A 15,193-nucleotide genomic window follows, 5' to 3' on the forward strand; every position below is an offset into this window, starting at 1 on the left:
AACAGTATCTTTTCTATTCTGTTTGTGAAGAATTTACTCCAGCAGGTTGCCTCTAAAGATCTGCTTACAAATGTTCAACAGCTATTGGTAGTGACTCCACCCATTTTAAGTTCTGGGATGTTCATTATGGTGGTTCGCATGTTTTCTCTGATGTGTTCCAACTGCCCAACTTTAGCTGTCCAACTTATGAAGCAAAGTAAGTGCCACTTGTTATCCTACTTCAGGCAAGAGAAGTGGGTTTTTCAGAAGTGTTTATTGATAAATAAAATCAACATAGGCAAGTAGAGGAGCTTGCTAATAGCATAGATGCTGGAGAGTAGAGGAAGAAAACTGTTGCTGTATGACAAATTTGTGTGGGGACAGCATGGTAGTGCTTTCTGTGCAATTCATAACGTCTCTAGTATATTAAAATTTTATCCTTGGTGGTTCTAGGGCTAAAAATGCAAGATATTGCCTTCTCTCCAATAGCAGTTACGTAGTGATGCTTCATCAGGAGAATTCGGAGTTCTGTGTTACCAGTAGCGGCCTGCCTTCTGCTCCTCGGTAGTCCGTTCTGCCCGTTCTAGAATTTTTCCAGCAGTTTATCTGATTCCACAGTGCTTTTCATCCCTCAGAAGTTTGAAACTTATTTGCACGGATGAATTTCTCTCATCTTTGCTGCCTTTGTATTTCCCAAGCCCTTCTCACCCTTACCATCCATACGGTTTCACGGCACTGCTCCACTGCTGTTGCAGTTCTCTCATAAACCGTAGCTTTTGCAAGGTAATGTCAGAAGACAGCGGGCTTCATAAAACACACCTGTATGTTAGGATTATTGCAGCTAGAGTGTTGATCACATTTATATGGAATGCATATAGGAACGCATGGGTAATTTTGTATTTTTCATTCTTATCTCTGGGGATATCACCATGGGGGCGTTAGTGATGGTATTCAGTGACAAAACAGCCTCTGCTATCACTGTCTCAGAATAAAATATTTCATAGAATGTTACATTCTTTATATTTAGTCACGTTTCTTGTGAATTACAACATTGGCCCAACATTTTGCAGGAAAGTCGTGTTGTTGAGATGTTTTATTGAAAAGCTACCTCTTAAAGCACTGAATCACTCCTAAACTTGGTATTCCAGAGAAAATTGCACAGCTTATGTCATGAACAAAGTGAGAAGTTGGGGAAAGGTTTAACTTTGTGTCTTGAGTAGTCGCAGTGCATGTTGCTTATTAAAATCCCTAGGAGCCCTTTGAATTTTGCCATGCCGACCATCTCCCGAAGGTTGAGTACAGATTTTTTCTTTTTACCGCCTGGCACAGCATTTCTCTAAAAAAGAGTCCGGGAAATTGTTCACTGACTTTTGTTTTGCTTTATTATTTTGGATTTTTTTCCTTTTCTTTTTCTTTTTTTCCTTATGATGACTATTTTCCCCTTTGCTTACTCCATGAAGTTTGCCATACATTTGTCACTTGGAGGCCACTAGACTTAGATTTTCTTTGTTCAGCAGTAACACAAAGGAAACATGTTGTCACCCTCTGATCTCTTTAAAAAAAAAAAAAAACTTAGAATCCTTATAATGTAACATTGCCATGTATTCACATTTCTTAAGAAAGTTGGCAAAACTGTACTTTTTCAAGAAATTTAAAATATTTTTAATTACTGTCAGTGAAATTTATGTGGGGCAGTAAATTAACTGTCCACACTTTTGCCCAAATCAATAGTTAATACTTTCCTCGATAACAGAACTTAATGATTATTATCAAAACACTTCAACAAAATGTTTATATTTTGCAAATGTACAGTATTTGCAGGAACCCAGCCACAACAAAGACCCAGCCCCATCTATACTTTTAGTTATTTGAATGACTAAACCTGTGGATAATGGGAACTTCCTCATGTCACAGTGTTCTTGCATCAGGCTGGTTTTCATACAGATTCCTCTATAAACTGATGTCTTCTGGCATTAGAAACTTAGGGTAGAGAATATGTTAATGACCTTTGTATTAAGTTGGTGTGCTTGTGTTTAAGGTAATTACTTCCTGACCACAGTATGGTAATTTTCAGATGCTTGTAATTTCTACATTTTATTGTGTTGACCAACTGTTTTCAGTATATTTAAATTAAAGACAAATATATTTGAATCGGGGATTAAAATGTATGTTGACTTAAATCTCAGGAAACAAACTGAGGATTGCTGGAGTGGTGGGGGGTGGAAGGGATGGGGTGGCTGGGTGATAGACATTGGGGAGGGTATGTGCTATGGTGAGCACTGTGAATTGTGTAAGACTTTTGAATCACAGACCTGTACCTCTGAAACAAATAATACATGTTAAAAAAAAAAAAATAGTAGGAAGTAAAAATGATGGGGCTGGAAATCGGAGGGAAAGATGAACCATGAGAGACTATGGACTCTGAGAAACAAACTGAGGGTTCTAGAGGGGAGGGGGGTGGGAGGATAGGTTAGCCTGGTGATGGGTATTAAAGAGGGCACGTTCTACATGGAGCACTGGGTGTTATACGCAAACAATGAATCATGGATCACTACATCAAAAACTAATGATGTAATGTATGGTGATTAACATAACAATAAAATTTTTTTTAAATGCAAAAAAAAAGTATGTTGACTGCGCTTTTGAACAAAGCACTGTGTTCTTCAAACACAAATAAAACCAAAAACAAAATAAAAAAATTCCTGAATACTCTGGCATGGATTTTTGTTTAAATGTCCAACTAGGACTCAGACTGAAGCCTAAAGAAAGAAGTTCTTAAAATTTTCATAAATTTCTTTTTAGGTTTTCATTAGAGCTCATTTGGCTTTTTAATTCCTATAGTATATTGCTTTATAAGAAAATAAATTTTTTTACTTTTTATTCATGTATAGTTGACTGTAAGAAAATACTTCTGATTCTTTTTCCCCCCATGGGAATGATTGTCTTTTAAATTAGGTAATATAACTAGTTTCATGGGTTTGTGGTTTCTGTTATTGGTTCTGCAGACATTGCAGAGACACTTCACTTTCTCCTGTGCGGTGCCGCTAATGGAAGCTGTCAAGAACAGATTGATCTTGTTCCACGAAGTCCTCAAGAACTATATGAACTGACATCTCTGATTTGGTAAAGATTGGGCTAATAATAACAACAGTGGCTTATTCGCGGGTATTTTACTTTAGAGCTCTTTCATTTACTAATAGTTCAGGAAGCTACTTAATGAAATAATTGCACTTTTGTTTTCAGCGAACTTATGCCATGTTTACCAAAAGAAGGCATTTTTGCAGTTGATACCATGCTGAAGAAGGGAAATGCGCAGAACACAGATGGCGCGATATGGCAGTGGCGTGACGACCGAGGCCTTTGGCATCCCTATAACAGGATTGACAGCCGGATCATTGAGGTAGTAGTTTCATCGTACCGTTTAAATATGTCTATTTTGGCGGAGAGTGGGCGTAGGGATGGAGTGGGGAGGTGGATATGTGTACTTAAATGTGCTCAATTTTGAATTAACTCAAGATTCTCTCATTTTGTCTCCTGAGAACAAGGTCCTCATTTCTGTTCAGGTCAGAAAACATGATGTTCTAGTCCTGCTTCTGCTGCTAACTACCCGATTGACTTGGAGCAAGTAATTTAAGTTCTTTGTTCCATAGTTTCCTCATTTCTAAAAGGAAACATTGGAGGAGTCAGGCTATATGTTTTCAAAGTCCCTTCTGTTTCCTACCCAGAAGATGCCTCCCATAAGCAAAGACTTACATACAAATAGCTGTTTTTCAGCACACTTTTACGAACAAAAACATGGGAACAATTTTAGTATCGAAGTCTAGGTGAAATGGTTAAGTAAGTTTTGATACCAGCTAGCCTCATATGTAGTCCAGATGTTAATGGGATAAATTTTAATGACATAAAGTGGGATATGAAAAACGAACACAATATTCAGAGTTCTATGACTCTTTGGGGCACTCAGCAAAATAAGAGAAAGAGCAATAGTAAAAAGGAAGGAGATGCACCAAAATATTTAGTGTTTTTCTGTGAAGGTTTTATGTGTGGTTGTATTGGTTTTGTTAACTTCCATATTAAGTATGCCTTGAAATATTTCAAGTCAGGAAAATTGCCTTGTATTAGGAAGTGCAGGTCACTGCATTATTTGGAATACCATGTATCATTTACTAACATTTTCAATGTAGGAGATAGCTTTAAGTCTTTCTATATTTTCCAATCTGTGATACTTGAATTTTTTTTAGAGCATCACACTTGAAGAGACATTCTTCTTTAAAGATGTCTTTTACCACTTAGTTTTTAAAAATGAATATTTGAAAAACAACTTTGAAACCATTGACGTACATTATAAAATCAGAAGTTCTTATAAAAGTATCCACATTCCGAGCCAGCTTTTAGGAGGAAGTGAGGTGTGATGGGTCTAATGTGTGGTGTTCACCTTAGTGTGTAAGCAGGCCATGGTTTCTAACATTAAGCTGCCTTCTTTTTAGCATTGTCTTATTAATTGCATTTTCCCTGTTAGCTTACTCTCTAACACTTGAGGAGTCCTGTCTTTCATTTAACGTAGGAATTCCACAGACTGGACTATTATATTCTAGCACATCTTTTGGCTGTCTTATCTCAAGCAAATAGTGTTAATCAAAGTGTGTCATTTTATTTATGTACTGTGCACGCATGCACACCCTAGGGGTTACTCTCTTAGGTCCAGGTGTGTCATTTAAATGGAAAGTCTTTTTACCTAAGGATAATTTTGTAGGATCATTTTGATTAAACAAGATTTTGTGGGCTGCTAAAAATCCATGAAGTAAATACTATTTTAACCTAAGAATTAGATACTATGATTTTATAGATAACTTATTTTTCCTATCAGCAGTGTCTTAAAAGCCTTTTTAATACAAACGGTGTCTTCCTCATGTCAGTGATTCTACATGACTGGATCTTTCATCAGGAATTTATCTGTATTTATGTCTCTGGGGACTTTGTAGGGCCTGTCGTGTATAATTGTGTTTAATTAAAAATGATTTATTGAATGAATGGGTTTTGTCATTTCCACACTATTAAATTTTCCATACTCTTTTACTTCACCATGTGAAACCTGATGAAATAAATATGTAAGTTAGCATTTATGGAGGGTCCCACTGTGTCTTAAGTTAATAAATTTCTCCATGTTTATATTCAAGGTTTCTCTCTCTTTGCTCTCAGGCAGCCCATCAGGTCGGTGAGGATGAGATAAGCTTGTCCACTCTGGGACGAGTTTATACTATTGATTTTAATTCTATGCAGCAAATCAATGAGGACACGGGAACAGCACGTGCCATTCAGAGAAAACCTAACCCCTTAGCCAATACTAACACTAGTAAGTACTTTTTGAGTTAATAGTAGTACTGTATTGTCATGTGAGTAATATTTGTGATAAAAAGTAATTATTTCATTGAGTGTCTTCATGAAGCTTAAGAGACCATTGCATAGTAGTAATTAATTTATTGTTGTTGTTTCTGTCACGTTTTAATTGATGAATGAGCCAGCATTGCTGAAATGGTACCCTCCGCATTATTTTCCTGCTATGTGATTTGCAGTGTCCCGGACTCCAGCCAGAATTGGCCCATGCAGTTTTTTATCTGATCCTGTTATTCCTCTTACACCTTTAGATCCACCCACACCTATCAGCTGAGTTCTTTGCGACCTTTTATGTTCTATATTCCTATGAAAATTCTCTTCTTCACTAATGAAGAATAGATTTTTTTTTTTTTTTTGGTTCAGGTTTCTGACATTTGTCTCTGTCCTTGGGGTTTCAGTCTGTTGCTTTGGCACCTCTAGTGTAGAGTGCAGGGGTCAGCAAACTTCTTCTGAGAAGGGCCAGATAGTAAATATTTTAAGCTTTATGGATTGTACAGTGCCCGTACTCCACACCGCTATTGTAGCTCCAAAACAGCCATATAAAAAATATAAAGAATTGTGGTAGCGGGAGGGGAAGAATGAAGGGGGGGAAATCGGAGGGGTGGACGAACGATGAGAGACGACGGACTCTGAAAAACAAACAGGGTTCTGGAGGGGAGGGGGGTGGGAGGATGGGTTAGCCTGGTGGTGGGTACTGAGGAGGGCACGTTCTGCATGGAGCACTGGGTGTTGTGCACAAACAATGAATCATGGAACACTTCATCTAGAACTAATGATGTAATGTATGGGGATTAACATAAGAATAAAAAAAAAAAAAGAATTGTATGTGGTCATGTTCCAGTAAGATTTTTACAAATACAGGCGCTGGCCCAGATTGGGCCTTTCAACTGTACTTTGCTAACCCCTGGTCTAGAGCTTACTTCCTCATCAGTTTCCTTTTCCCTCTACCTTATTCCCTTGAAGAAAAGCAACAGATCATCTTATTTTTCCATAGCTTCTGGTCACATACCCACTATCCATTTCTTGAGCTCTGTTTATTTCTTACCAGTCGTTTAGCTGGCTGACACTGAAGTATCCTTGGTATTTTGTTGAACATATATTATTAAAGTAAAAGGTACAGTGTGCTGATATGATACCTTGTTCTTTCTAGCCGGCTCAGTTTTGTCTTAATGCTGTCTTTGGTATCTTTGTAGACCCCAGTTGATCACATTAGATAAGTTAATTTGTCATATAACCAGATTTTTCTCATAACATTTCAAATAATTACAGCAACTTGAATGCTTTGTTGTTTACTTTTATTTGTGAAGTCTGTAAGTTTAGGATTGTACTTTTTTTTTTTTTTTTTTTAAATAACAGGTGGATATTCAGAGTTAAAGAAGGATGATGCTCGAGCACAGCTTATGAAAGAGGATCCGGAACTGGCTAAGTCTTTTATTAAGACATTATTTGGTGTTCTTTATGAAGTGTATAGTTCCTCAGCAGGACCTGCGGTCAGACATAAGTGCCTTAGAGCAATTCTTAGGATAATTTATTTTGCGGATGCTGAACTTCTGAAGGATGTCCTGAAAAATCATGCTGTTTCAAGGTGTGTTCATGAAAATAGTGAAAACATTTTAGAAATTCAAGTCTCTGCAAGTAATCTCAGCAGTCTTTAAAGTAATAATACAGGAAAAGTGCATAGAACAGTTTATTTGTAATGTCTCGAGGCCTTTGTTGTCTCTTTATAGTCATACACACCTTTGAGAAAGACAAATGCAAAAGTTAAGCATTTAAGAAAATTTTCGGTTGTTTTCACATTTAGAATATTTTGCTCTCAAAATTAAAGTAGTATGGCCAAAAATAATTCTCAAATTCAGACAGGTGTTTTATATACGAATGCTTTCTTTTTTTAGTCACATTGCTTCCATGCTGTCCAGCCAAGACCTGAAGATAGTAGTTGGAGCACTTCAGATGGCAGAAATCTTAATGCAGAAGTTACCTGATATTTTTAGTGTTTACTTCAGAAGAGAAGGTAATGTCATTCACGATAATTAATTAATGGTTAATCTTTTAGTCTACATAGTATTTCAGTAGCCATATAGCTTTAATTTAGAACAAAAATTAAACTTTTATATAAGGAATTTTCATGCTTATAACTCACGTACATATAGAGTATGTCTTTCGTAAGATCTGTTAATATGGGTTGTGTGAGATTCACGGTCAGGTGATAAAAACTTAGTTACATTTCGGTTATCTGAGTGTTTATGGGCCAGAAGCAAGCACTGACGTTCCTTTTCATATAGATAATGTGCAACTGCCCATAAAGATGTCTTGAAAAAGTCAGAGTTCACTTTCTTTCCCAATGAATCCCATTAGTAGATCAGAACACTTGTAAAAGGAATTATTACTTACTTCATTGGGTTTAGTCCCCTAATTTGAGGAATTTAAACATGGAAATCAGTCTAGGAGACACAGTACTTTTCCATTCTCTTTTTGAAGATCACAAAGATGAAACCGTATTGCTCATTCGGATGTTTTATCCTTTTCAAACATGCCAAGATATTAAAGGAGTTCTTTCTCATCAACAAATCTCTTTATGGCTCTTTTGGTCTTTGAGGATACTTTGGTCTTGTGTGAGGGCACAGGAAATAATGGTATTTTATCCTCAAGTAATCCTTAGCTTCATCTTCCATCTTATCAACAATCCTAGTTCTTTCTGTATATGATCTATTTCCCCTTCTTTCATCGCCTTATGCTGGATCTGCCTCTCTTCACATCTTGAGAGTGCTGTAGTCATGCTAGTGTAAGAGTATTAAATCAAATGGGAAGAGGTTTTCACTATTTCTTACTAGTTCTATTTAAATAACAGGTTTTTTTTAACCCCAACACTACATATTTATATGAAATAGAAGGCAAACTTTATAACTATGGTTAACAAATGGGGTGCATTTATGAATAGATACTTCTGTGATCACATAAGTATTTGGTATGTGTTCTTTTTAGCCTTGGATTATTTTGTAACTTGCATTCTGTGTTTTGGTTTTGATGTTCTGTTTTAGTTGTTTGCCTTTAGTTGTTCTGCCCTTCTGATCTATTTCACCTTTCTGATTTGGAAGTGTATCAGAATGTCTTTTTCTCAAAGTGATTTTTTTTTTTTCTTTTTACATTGATAGTATCACTATGCCATCAGATTGAATTTTCCAGCCCCCAAAATTTATATAGTATATACAGTATGAAGTTTATGGAGGAGTTTTGATTAGTTCTACTACTTTGCATCTGGCTAGGTATACTGTTCTTTCATGTTCCAGTTAAATGTCATTTACTCCTGAGGACCTTGCCTTCCTTCTAGAATCTGTTAGGTCCTAATTGCTGTGTGTTCTATCAGAACTTATTTTCTCTGTAAGGAGCAGTTTACTCTTTTGTTTGTAATTTCTTATAATTTTTTTTTCTCCCCAGTAACTGCCCTGAGTCCATTTTTCTCATCCATGGCCATATTATTAGTACCTAACACACAGTCTGGCATGTGATTGCTGCAGATAATATTTGTGGAATGTCAGTGCCTCAACTTTGAGTTCATTCAAACATCTTGTGGGTTTTTTTGTGTGTTTTTGTGTTTGTTAGTTTGTTTTAAGAATTCTGATGGAAAGCTCTGGACTGTTTCCCAGAAAAAAATGTGAATGTGTGAACATGGATTCATACATTTGGGCACAGACCTCGGCCTACAACTACCCCACACTCCCCACCACCACCCCCCGCCATGTACATTCTCCTGTGATTCTAGCCCAGATATGAACCCCTGCCTTGTAAGCTACTATTTAGCTCTCTTTATACACCTCCAAGGACGTGAAAAATCACCATCCTTGGATTGCTGGTGTTCTCTTTTGGCAGTGGTGTTATTGTGATCTTACTCATTGTAGCATTTGAAGTTAGCTAATAACTGTGGCGAGTCTTTCTTTCCTGGCTATCAAGCCACAGGTGCGCTACTGCGTTTTTGTAGTTCATTGTTTTTATAATGGTATTTCGAATTTCCAGTAGAACTTTACGTGTGACCCTGTTAAATTTCCTGTTATCAGGTTTTGAATATCTGAAGACATTCAATATAAACCTCTTTCTTTAATGTTGAATTTGCCTCCTACCTTCCAGAATGGAGTCAAGTCGAAAACCCTGGCACCTAAGTCATCATGCTCCATCCCTCCCCTCCCCCCCCTCCCCTCCCAACCCCCATTTGCCAGATACTTTTAATTCATTCCCTGTCAATCAGTGTTAGCGTTTAGAGATTCTGTAATCCTGGGGAGGTGGTCTTGGTTAAAACTGACTCTTAAATCTGTTACTATATAGGTGTAATGCATCAAGTAAAACACTTAGCAGAATCAGAGTCTTTGTTGACAAGTCCACCAAAGGCATGTACGAATGGGTCGGGATCCTTGGGGTCCACGACGTCAGTCAGCAGCGGAACAGCCACGGCCGCCACTAACGCTGCGGCTGACTTGGGGTCCCCCAGCTTGCAGCACAGCAGAGATGATTCTTTAGATCTGAGCCCTCAAGGGTAAGTCAGAGTTTTGTGCTGATTTTCATGCTCTTTGCCTTTACCTGTGTCCTGGTACCTGAGATTCACACAGGGAATAAAATGTAAAGTGGTCAAATATTAAGAGAGGACCCTTTGTTTTTTTCCCCATCTCTGTTTTGTTCGATGTTTAATGGGAATGGGAAGAGACTGACATTTATTGGAAAGCCACTGGATTGAGCCGTGTTTAGGAACCACAAGAGACACGAAGTATTTCCAGTGTCCTCTCAGGGAACTGAGGCTCAGTGAACTTTCTGAGTGAACTAATTAAGTTAATGATGAGCACAGGGTCACACACTTATTTTACAGATGTAGGATTTGAACCCTCATTTCTAATTCCATAGTTTTGTGATTATTTACTGCACTGTTGCATACATACCAGCTTCAAGACATCCAGATCGTGACATAGTGAGAAATATTAAACACTAGAATTTTTGGAATGTACAGGAAAAAACCTGATTTCCCATTAATTCTTACTTGGCAGATGGGAACTTTGCTCTCAATAAAAGAAAGTGGGAGTTCTTAAATATGTCTGCTTCCACCTCCTTATCTGTTCTAATCCCTTTGTTGTACTGTGCTTCTGAGAACATTACCAAACCCTCATATTAGGTTTCATTTTGTTGTGTTGAAACAAATTACGCTCACTCGAGGTGTTTTTGTTTCTTTGACATTAGAAACTTAATACTGCTGTATGACTGGTGCGTGATCAACAGATTCAGTTCTGAAATTCAAAGTGTACTTAGTATAATACTCCTTCCTGCTCCTTTTAAGCTATAATATGATTTTGATAAAACATACTATACTTACGAATAAGTGAGGTCCAAACATTTAATCCTGTAAACCACAAGGTGTCATTGTCCTAAGAATTGATCTCGCTCAGGGTCCCAGCTCCTTTTCGTGCCACCTGCTGGCAGTTGTCCATTCTAGCTTAAATATGAATTTTGGCAATTCTGGGACTTGGGCTACGGATTGGGACTTCTGTCACAGTGGCTTTTATTTTAGGAAGGTGCTTAGTTTGGGTGGTACCTGTATCATGGGCCCAGTCCAGTGGGATTGAGCCTGGAGAATATAATGGGGGACCCTTGACCTTCTCTCTTCTCAGGTTGGATTTGTTGGCCAGTTTTCCCTCACAGCCTTGCCTGCCTCTCTTCTTCCTTCCTCTCCAGCCCTAATCCTTCCCCTTGGCTGTTGTAGCAACTTAAATTACTGCAGGGTTTCACTGTCTAGCAGAGGCATGGTGCCCGAGACATCAGGTGCTTGGTGAAATGTGATGCAGCTCAGACATGCAGTATTTCTGAGCCACTTAAAGGAATTAGACTTGATTTATAGTTTCTAACAGTTAGAAATTCTAAAAGATGAGGAAAGAAACTTTCAGAGATTTAAGTGGTTCCATTCCTTTCCAGTATGGTTTCAAATAAAAGTTCATATAAATTTGTGAAGGGGGAATTGTTCAGTCATGTTTGAAAGTTCATTTGTCCATGGGGCGCCTGGGTGACTTATTTGTTCAAGCGTCCAACTCTTGGTTTTGCCTCAGGTCATGTTCTCAGGGCCACGAGATGGAACCCCATGTCAGGTTCCAAGCTCAGCGCAGAATCTGCTTGAATATTTTCTCTCTCTCCCTCTACCCTGCCCCTCCCCCCTACTTTTATTCTCTTTAAGGTAAATAAGTGTTGAAAGAAAAAAGTTCACTTGTCTTAATTGTGAAGCATATTTAAACATAGTACTAAGTGTTTTTAATAGACATACCAGCTTTTGGAAGACTTTAAAAGTTGTTGAGTGTTTTTTTTGGGGGGGGGGTTCTAATTTTATTTGGTTTGCAGACCAGTTGAAACAGAACTTTTTGTTTTTAAAGACTGATTTATTTTAGAGAGAGTGTGCTAACGTGGGAGGGGGGATTGGAGCAGAGGGAGAGGGAGAGAGAAACTCAAGCCGACTCCATGCTGAGCGTGGAGCCCAACGCAGGGCTCAAGATCACGACCTAAGCCGAAACCCAAGAGTTGGACACTCAACTGACTGTGCCACCCAGGAGCCCGAACTTTTTTCCCATCATTTCCATCTTAAGTAGTTTTGTTATTCTAAGAATCTCCTGATATTTCAAACTATTTCTACTGTTGTTAAGAATATTGAAAATAAGATACAAAGTCTGTGTATGTTCTATTTTAGGTATTGTAACTCAAAATAGGTTATTCATACTATGAGTTGATAGATTTGTTTATAGGTAATTTTGAGTTTAAAAAAAAAATCACTAAACTATTTATAAATACATTTAGTTAGGATGTTATTGTAATTACATACCGTGAAAGTACTTTGGGTAGTATTGGGAAAGTATCTTCTTAACGCTCGATGTCCTGTATATTTTACTTTTTGTCATTTAAGCTAGGGAAGAAATACGGTAATCAGATTTAACATTCTTTTTCTAGTTAGATAGCACAGTTCTTTTTAATATTGCTTCTTCGCATCAAAGATTTGTTGTATGTACTTTTCTGTATGTGTACATTTTATAATATAAGAGTTTTAACACAGGATTAATCAGATACTCTATTTGGTTTTACTTTTAGTAGTTCAGTGTAGTGTTAATAAGGTGTTTTCTGGATTAATCATTTTCTGTGTCTCTAGACCTCTAGAACATGATTGGTGCAGAGTCTGCATTAAATAAGTAATCACAAAATGAAGAATACCCTTTTATGGCTATATTTTACAAGTCCTTGTTTCTGCCGTTTTAGCTTGCTTTTCAGTGAACGATGCTAATAAATCGTGGTAATTGCTAAATTTATCCCATCTTTTCCCATGTGATAGTCGATTAAGTGATGTTCTAAAGAGAAAACGGCTGCCAAAACGAGGTCCAAGAAGGCCAAAGTATTCACCTCCAAGAGATGATGACAAAGTAGACAATCAAGGTAATTGCTTTGGTGATGCGGTGGGGTGCAGAGGGAAAGACGGTAGCAGTGAGAGGCATGTACTTCTGAAAATGGTTGACAGCTTTAAGCACACCTTAGTTTCCTGAACACTCAGTGTTCTTAGTTGTTTCAGCAAATTCATCTAGTAATGTCAACAGCAACGTTAAAATTCGGTTGATTTTCGTCAATTACGCTAAGATGACTTAACTGTCATTCCCGTTTCTTTTCATAGCTAAAAGCCCTACCACTACTCAGTCACCTAAGTCTTCTTTCCTGGCAAGCTTGAACCCAAAAACGTGGGGACGGTTAAGTGCACAGTCCAACAGCAACAACATTGAACCAGCACGAACTGCGGGAGTTAGTGGTCTTGCCAGGGCCGCCTCAAAGGACACCATATCCAATAATAGGTGAAGTGGGGGAATTCTCTATTACTTTCGTTCTCAGATGAGCAAAACTCTACATTATTGCCGTCAGCACATTTACTTTGTGGAGATGAAACATGGACCCAGACCTTTTAATTTATGCTGAGAAGTGGCATTGCTCAAGGATGGAGCAGATTCTCATTTCTTGAACTCTGCCTGGCTTTGTCCTAAATTCCAGTCTTAACATCTTAAAATCTATTTCAACATTTCTGGTTGGGAGTTAACAAATGTTTAAAACCAAATAAATTATGTTCCCTGTGGAACCTGTTCCTTAGTTTTGTTCTAGACAAGCGAAAGCTGACATTTTCTGTGCGCACACACAGACATTCACCCACTTTTATAAAGATACCTTTCCTTCCTCTACTCTTTACAGTGGAACTTAAGGATCCTAGAGTAGACGCTTGTTTGTTTGTTCTCAGATATTTAGAACTGTATCAGCTAAACTTTTCCACATACTAGTCTGGCTTCCCCCCCCCAAGTCTCTGGCTTTAAAAAATTGTTTCTTTAAAACCCTTCCGAGTTGTTTTATTTAGTTTTTTTGACTCTGGATATAACATACCAACAAGGAATACTTCTCTGCAAATAAATGTTTAAAAATCAAATGCCACTGGGTAAAGAAACAGGCTCCTTTTTTTAGTGGATTGGTTTGGTTGGTTGGTTGTTTTTCCGAATTTTGGTTAATAAAAAATAATTAAGCAAATATATATCTAAAGCCATCAGAGTTTGTAATTTAAATAGCCAGGTTTCAGTTAATCGCGCATCTAACAGGTGCGTGTTTCTGGTCTATAGTTTTTGCTTCAGCTCTCCGAGGAACACAATAAAGGACAAAGCAGATATGTCTGTACCTAATGAAGCAGCTATGTAAAGTTGCTTTCAGGCAAATACTTAGGGAAGAAACGATTGCCTGGTAGAGTTCCAAGAAGTTAGAACATTTTGTATATTCTTCATGTAATGATCTGAATTATATTTTAAGTACATGTGCATTTCTCTACTGCACCTTAGCCCATTTTCAAAATGACACTTAATTTGGTTCATCTGAATTTATTAATCTAGAAGCATAGGTGAAAAAGGGTTTTAAATGTAGCAGCTATTTGCCTTTGATGTGCAGTTATAATTGAAATCCTTTCTATACACGAAGACTAAATTTAATATCTTGGTTTTCCTTCTTGCAGAGAAAAAATTAAAGGTTGGATTAAGGAACAGGCGCATAAGTTTGTAGAGCGTTACTTCAGTTCTGAGAACATGGATGGAAGCAACCCTGCACTGAATGTCCTTCAGAGACTTTGTGCTGCAACTGAACAACTCAACCTCCAGGTACCATGTGGGCTGCACCGTGTTGGTCCTTCGTCATCTCTTCCAGCATCTCTCCTGTCTTGCTGTCCTTCCCTTGATGACTCTGACTTTCCATGACTTGCTGTCCTAGATCAACTTTCTCGCCAGACGTGTGCCTTTAACACTGACATTTCTGTAACTTGTCCCTTGACTTTCGTGCTTCATTATTTTATCATTAACTATACTGGGAATCTCAGCTTTGACTTTCTTCTCTTCTCATCCCATATATATATATATTTTTAAAAGAGTTTATTTAGAGAGTGCATGCATGTGAGTGGCGGAAGGGGCAGAGCAGGAGGGAGAGAATCTCAAGCCGACTCCGCTCGACCTCACGACCCCGAGATCATACTGTGAGCCCACATCAGGAGTTGGACGCTCAGCTGAGTGAGCCACCCAGGCGATCTGTCACATCCCATATTTCTTGACAAAAAAAGAGACTTGAGAAATGTCCCCCAAGTACCTTTCAACATGGGTATTGGAGCTGATGTGACGGACCCTCCCTAACCCCTCACCGCGTGGATCTGATAGTGCTTGGAGAGGGAGATTGAATAAGTCCTTTATATTTCATCTGATTCTTAGCCTTTTTACATTTTTAATGCACTTTGAGCAATTCGAGTAGTACATGT

At 37.9% G+C, this 15,193-nt stretch overlaps 1 protein-coding gene across 16 annotated transcripts in view; it reads left to right on the forward strand.

Moving 5' to 3' along the window:
* Positions 1–15,193, forward strand: part of TRIP12 (thyroid hormone receptor interactor 12) — a 140,624-nt gene that overhangs the window by 96,938 nt on the left and 28,493 nt on the right. For 6 of the 16 annotated variants that reach the window (XM_035006923.1, XM_035006926.1, XM_035006930.1 and 3 more), the window contains 10 exons: positions 31–196; positions 2,985–3,102; positions 3,223–3,382; positions 5,179–5,332; positions 6,730–6,958; positions 7,266–7,384; positions 9,691–9,898; positions 12,713–12,813; positions 13,046–13,220; positions 14,408–14,549. In XM_035006923.1, coding sequence (XP_034862814.1) covers positions 31–196; positions 2,985–3,102; positions 3,223–3,382; positions 5,179–5,332; positions 6,730–6,958; positions 7,266–7,384; positions 9,691–9,898; positions 12,713–12,813; positions 13,046–13,220; positions 14,408–14,549 — 1,572 coding nt within the window. The remainder of the gene's footprint in view (positions 1–30; positions 197–2,984; positions 3,103–3,222; positions 3,383–5,178; positions 5,333–6,729; positions 6,959–7,265; positions 7,385–9,690; positions 9,899–12,712; positions 12,814–13,045; positions 13,221–14,407; positions 14,550–15,193) is intronic. The other 10 variants (XM_035006925.1, XM_035006937.1, XM_035006927.1 and 7 more) reach the window with 3 other exon arrangements.

This window comes from Mirounga leonina, unplaced genomic scaffold (genome assembly GCF_011800145.1).
Source record: "Mirounga leonina isolate KUSES-001 unplaced genomic scaffold, KU_Mleo_1.0 Mir_151, whole genome shotgun sequence".
In the NCBI taxonomy this organism is placed as follows: domain Eukaryota; kingdom Metazoa; phylum Chordata; class Mammalia; order Carnivora; family Phocidae; genus Mirounga; species Mirounga leonina.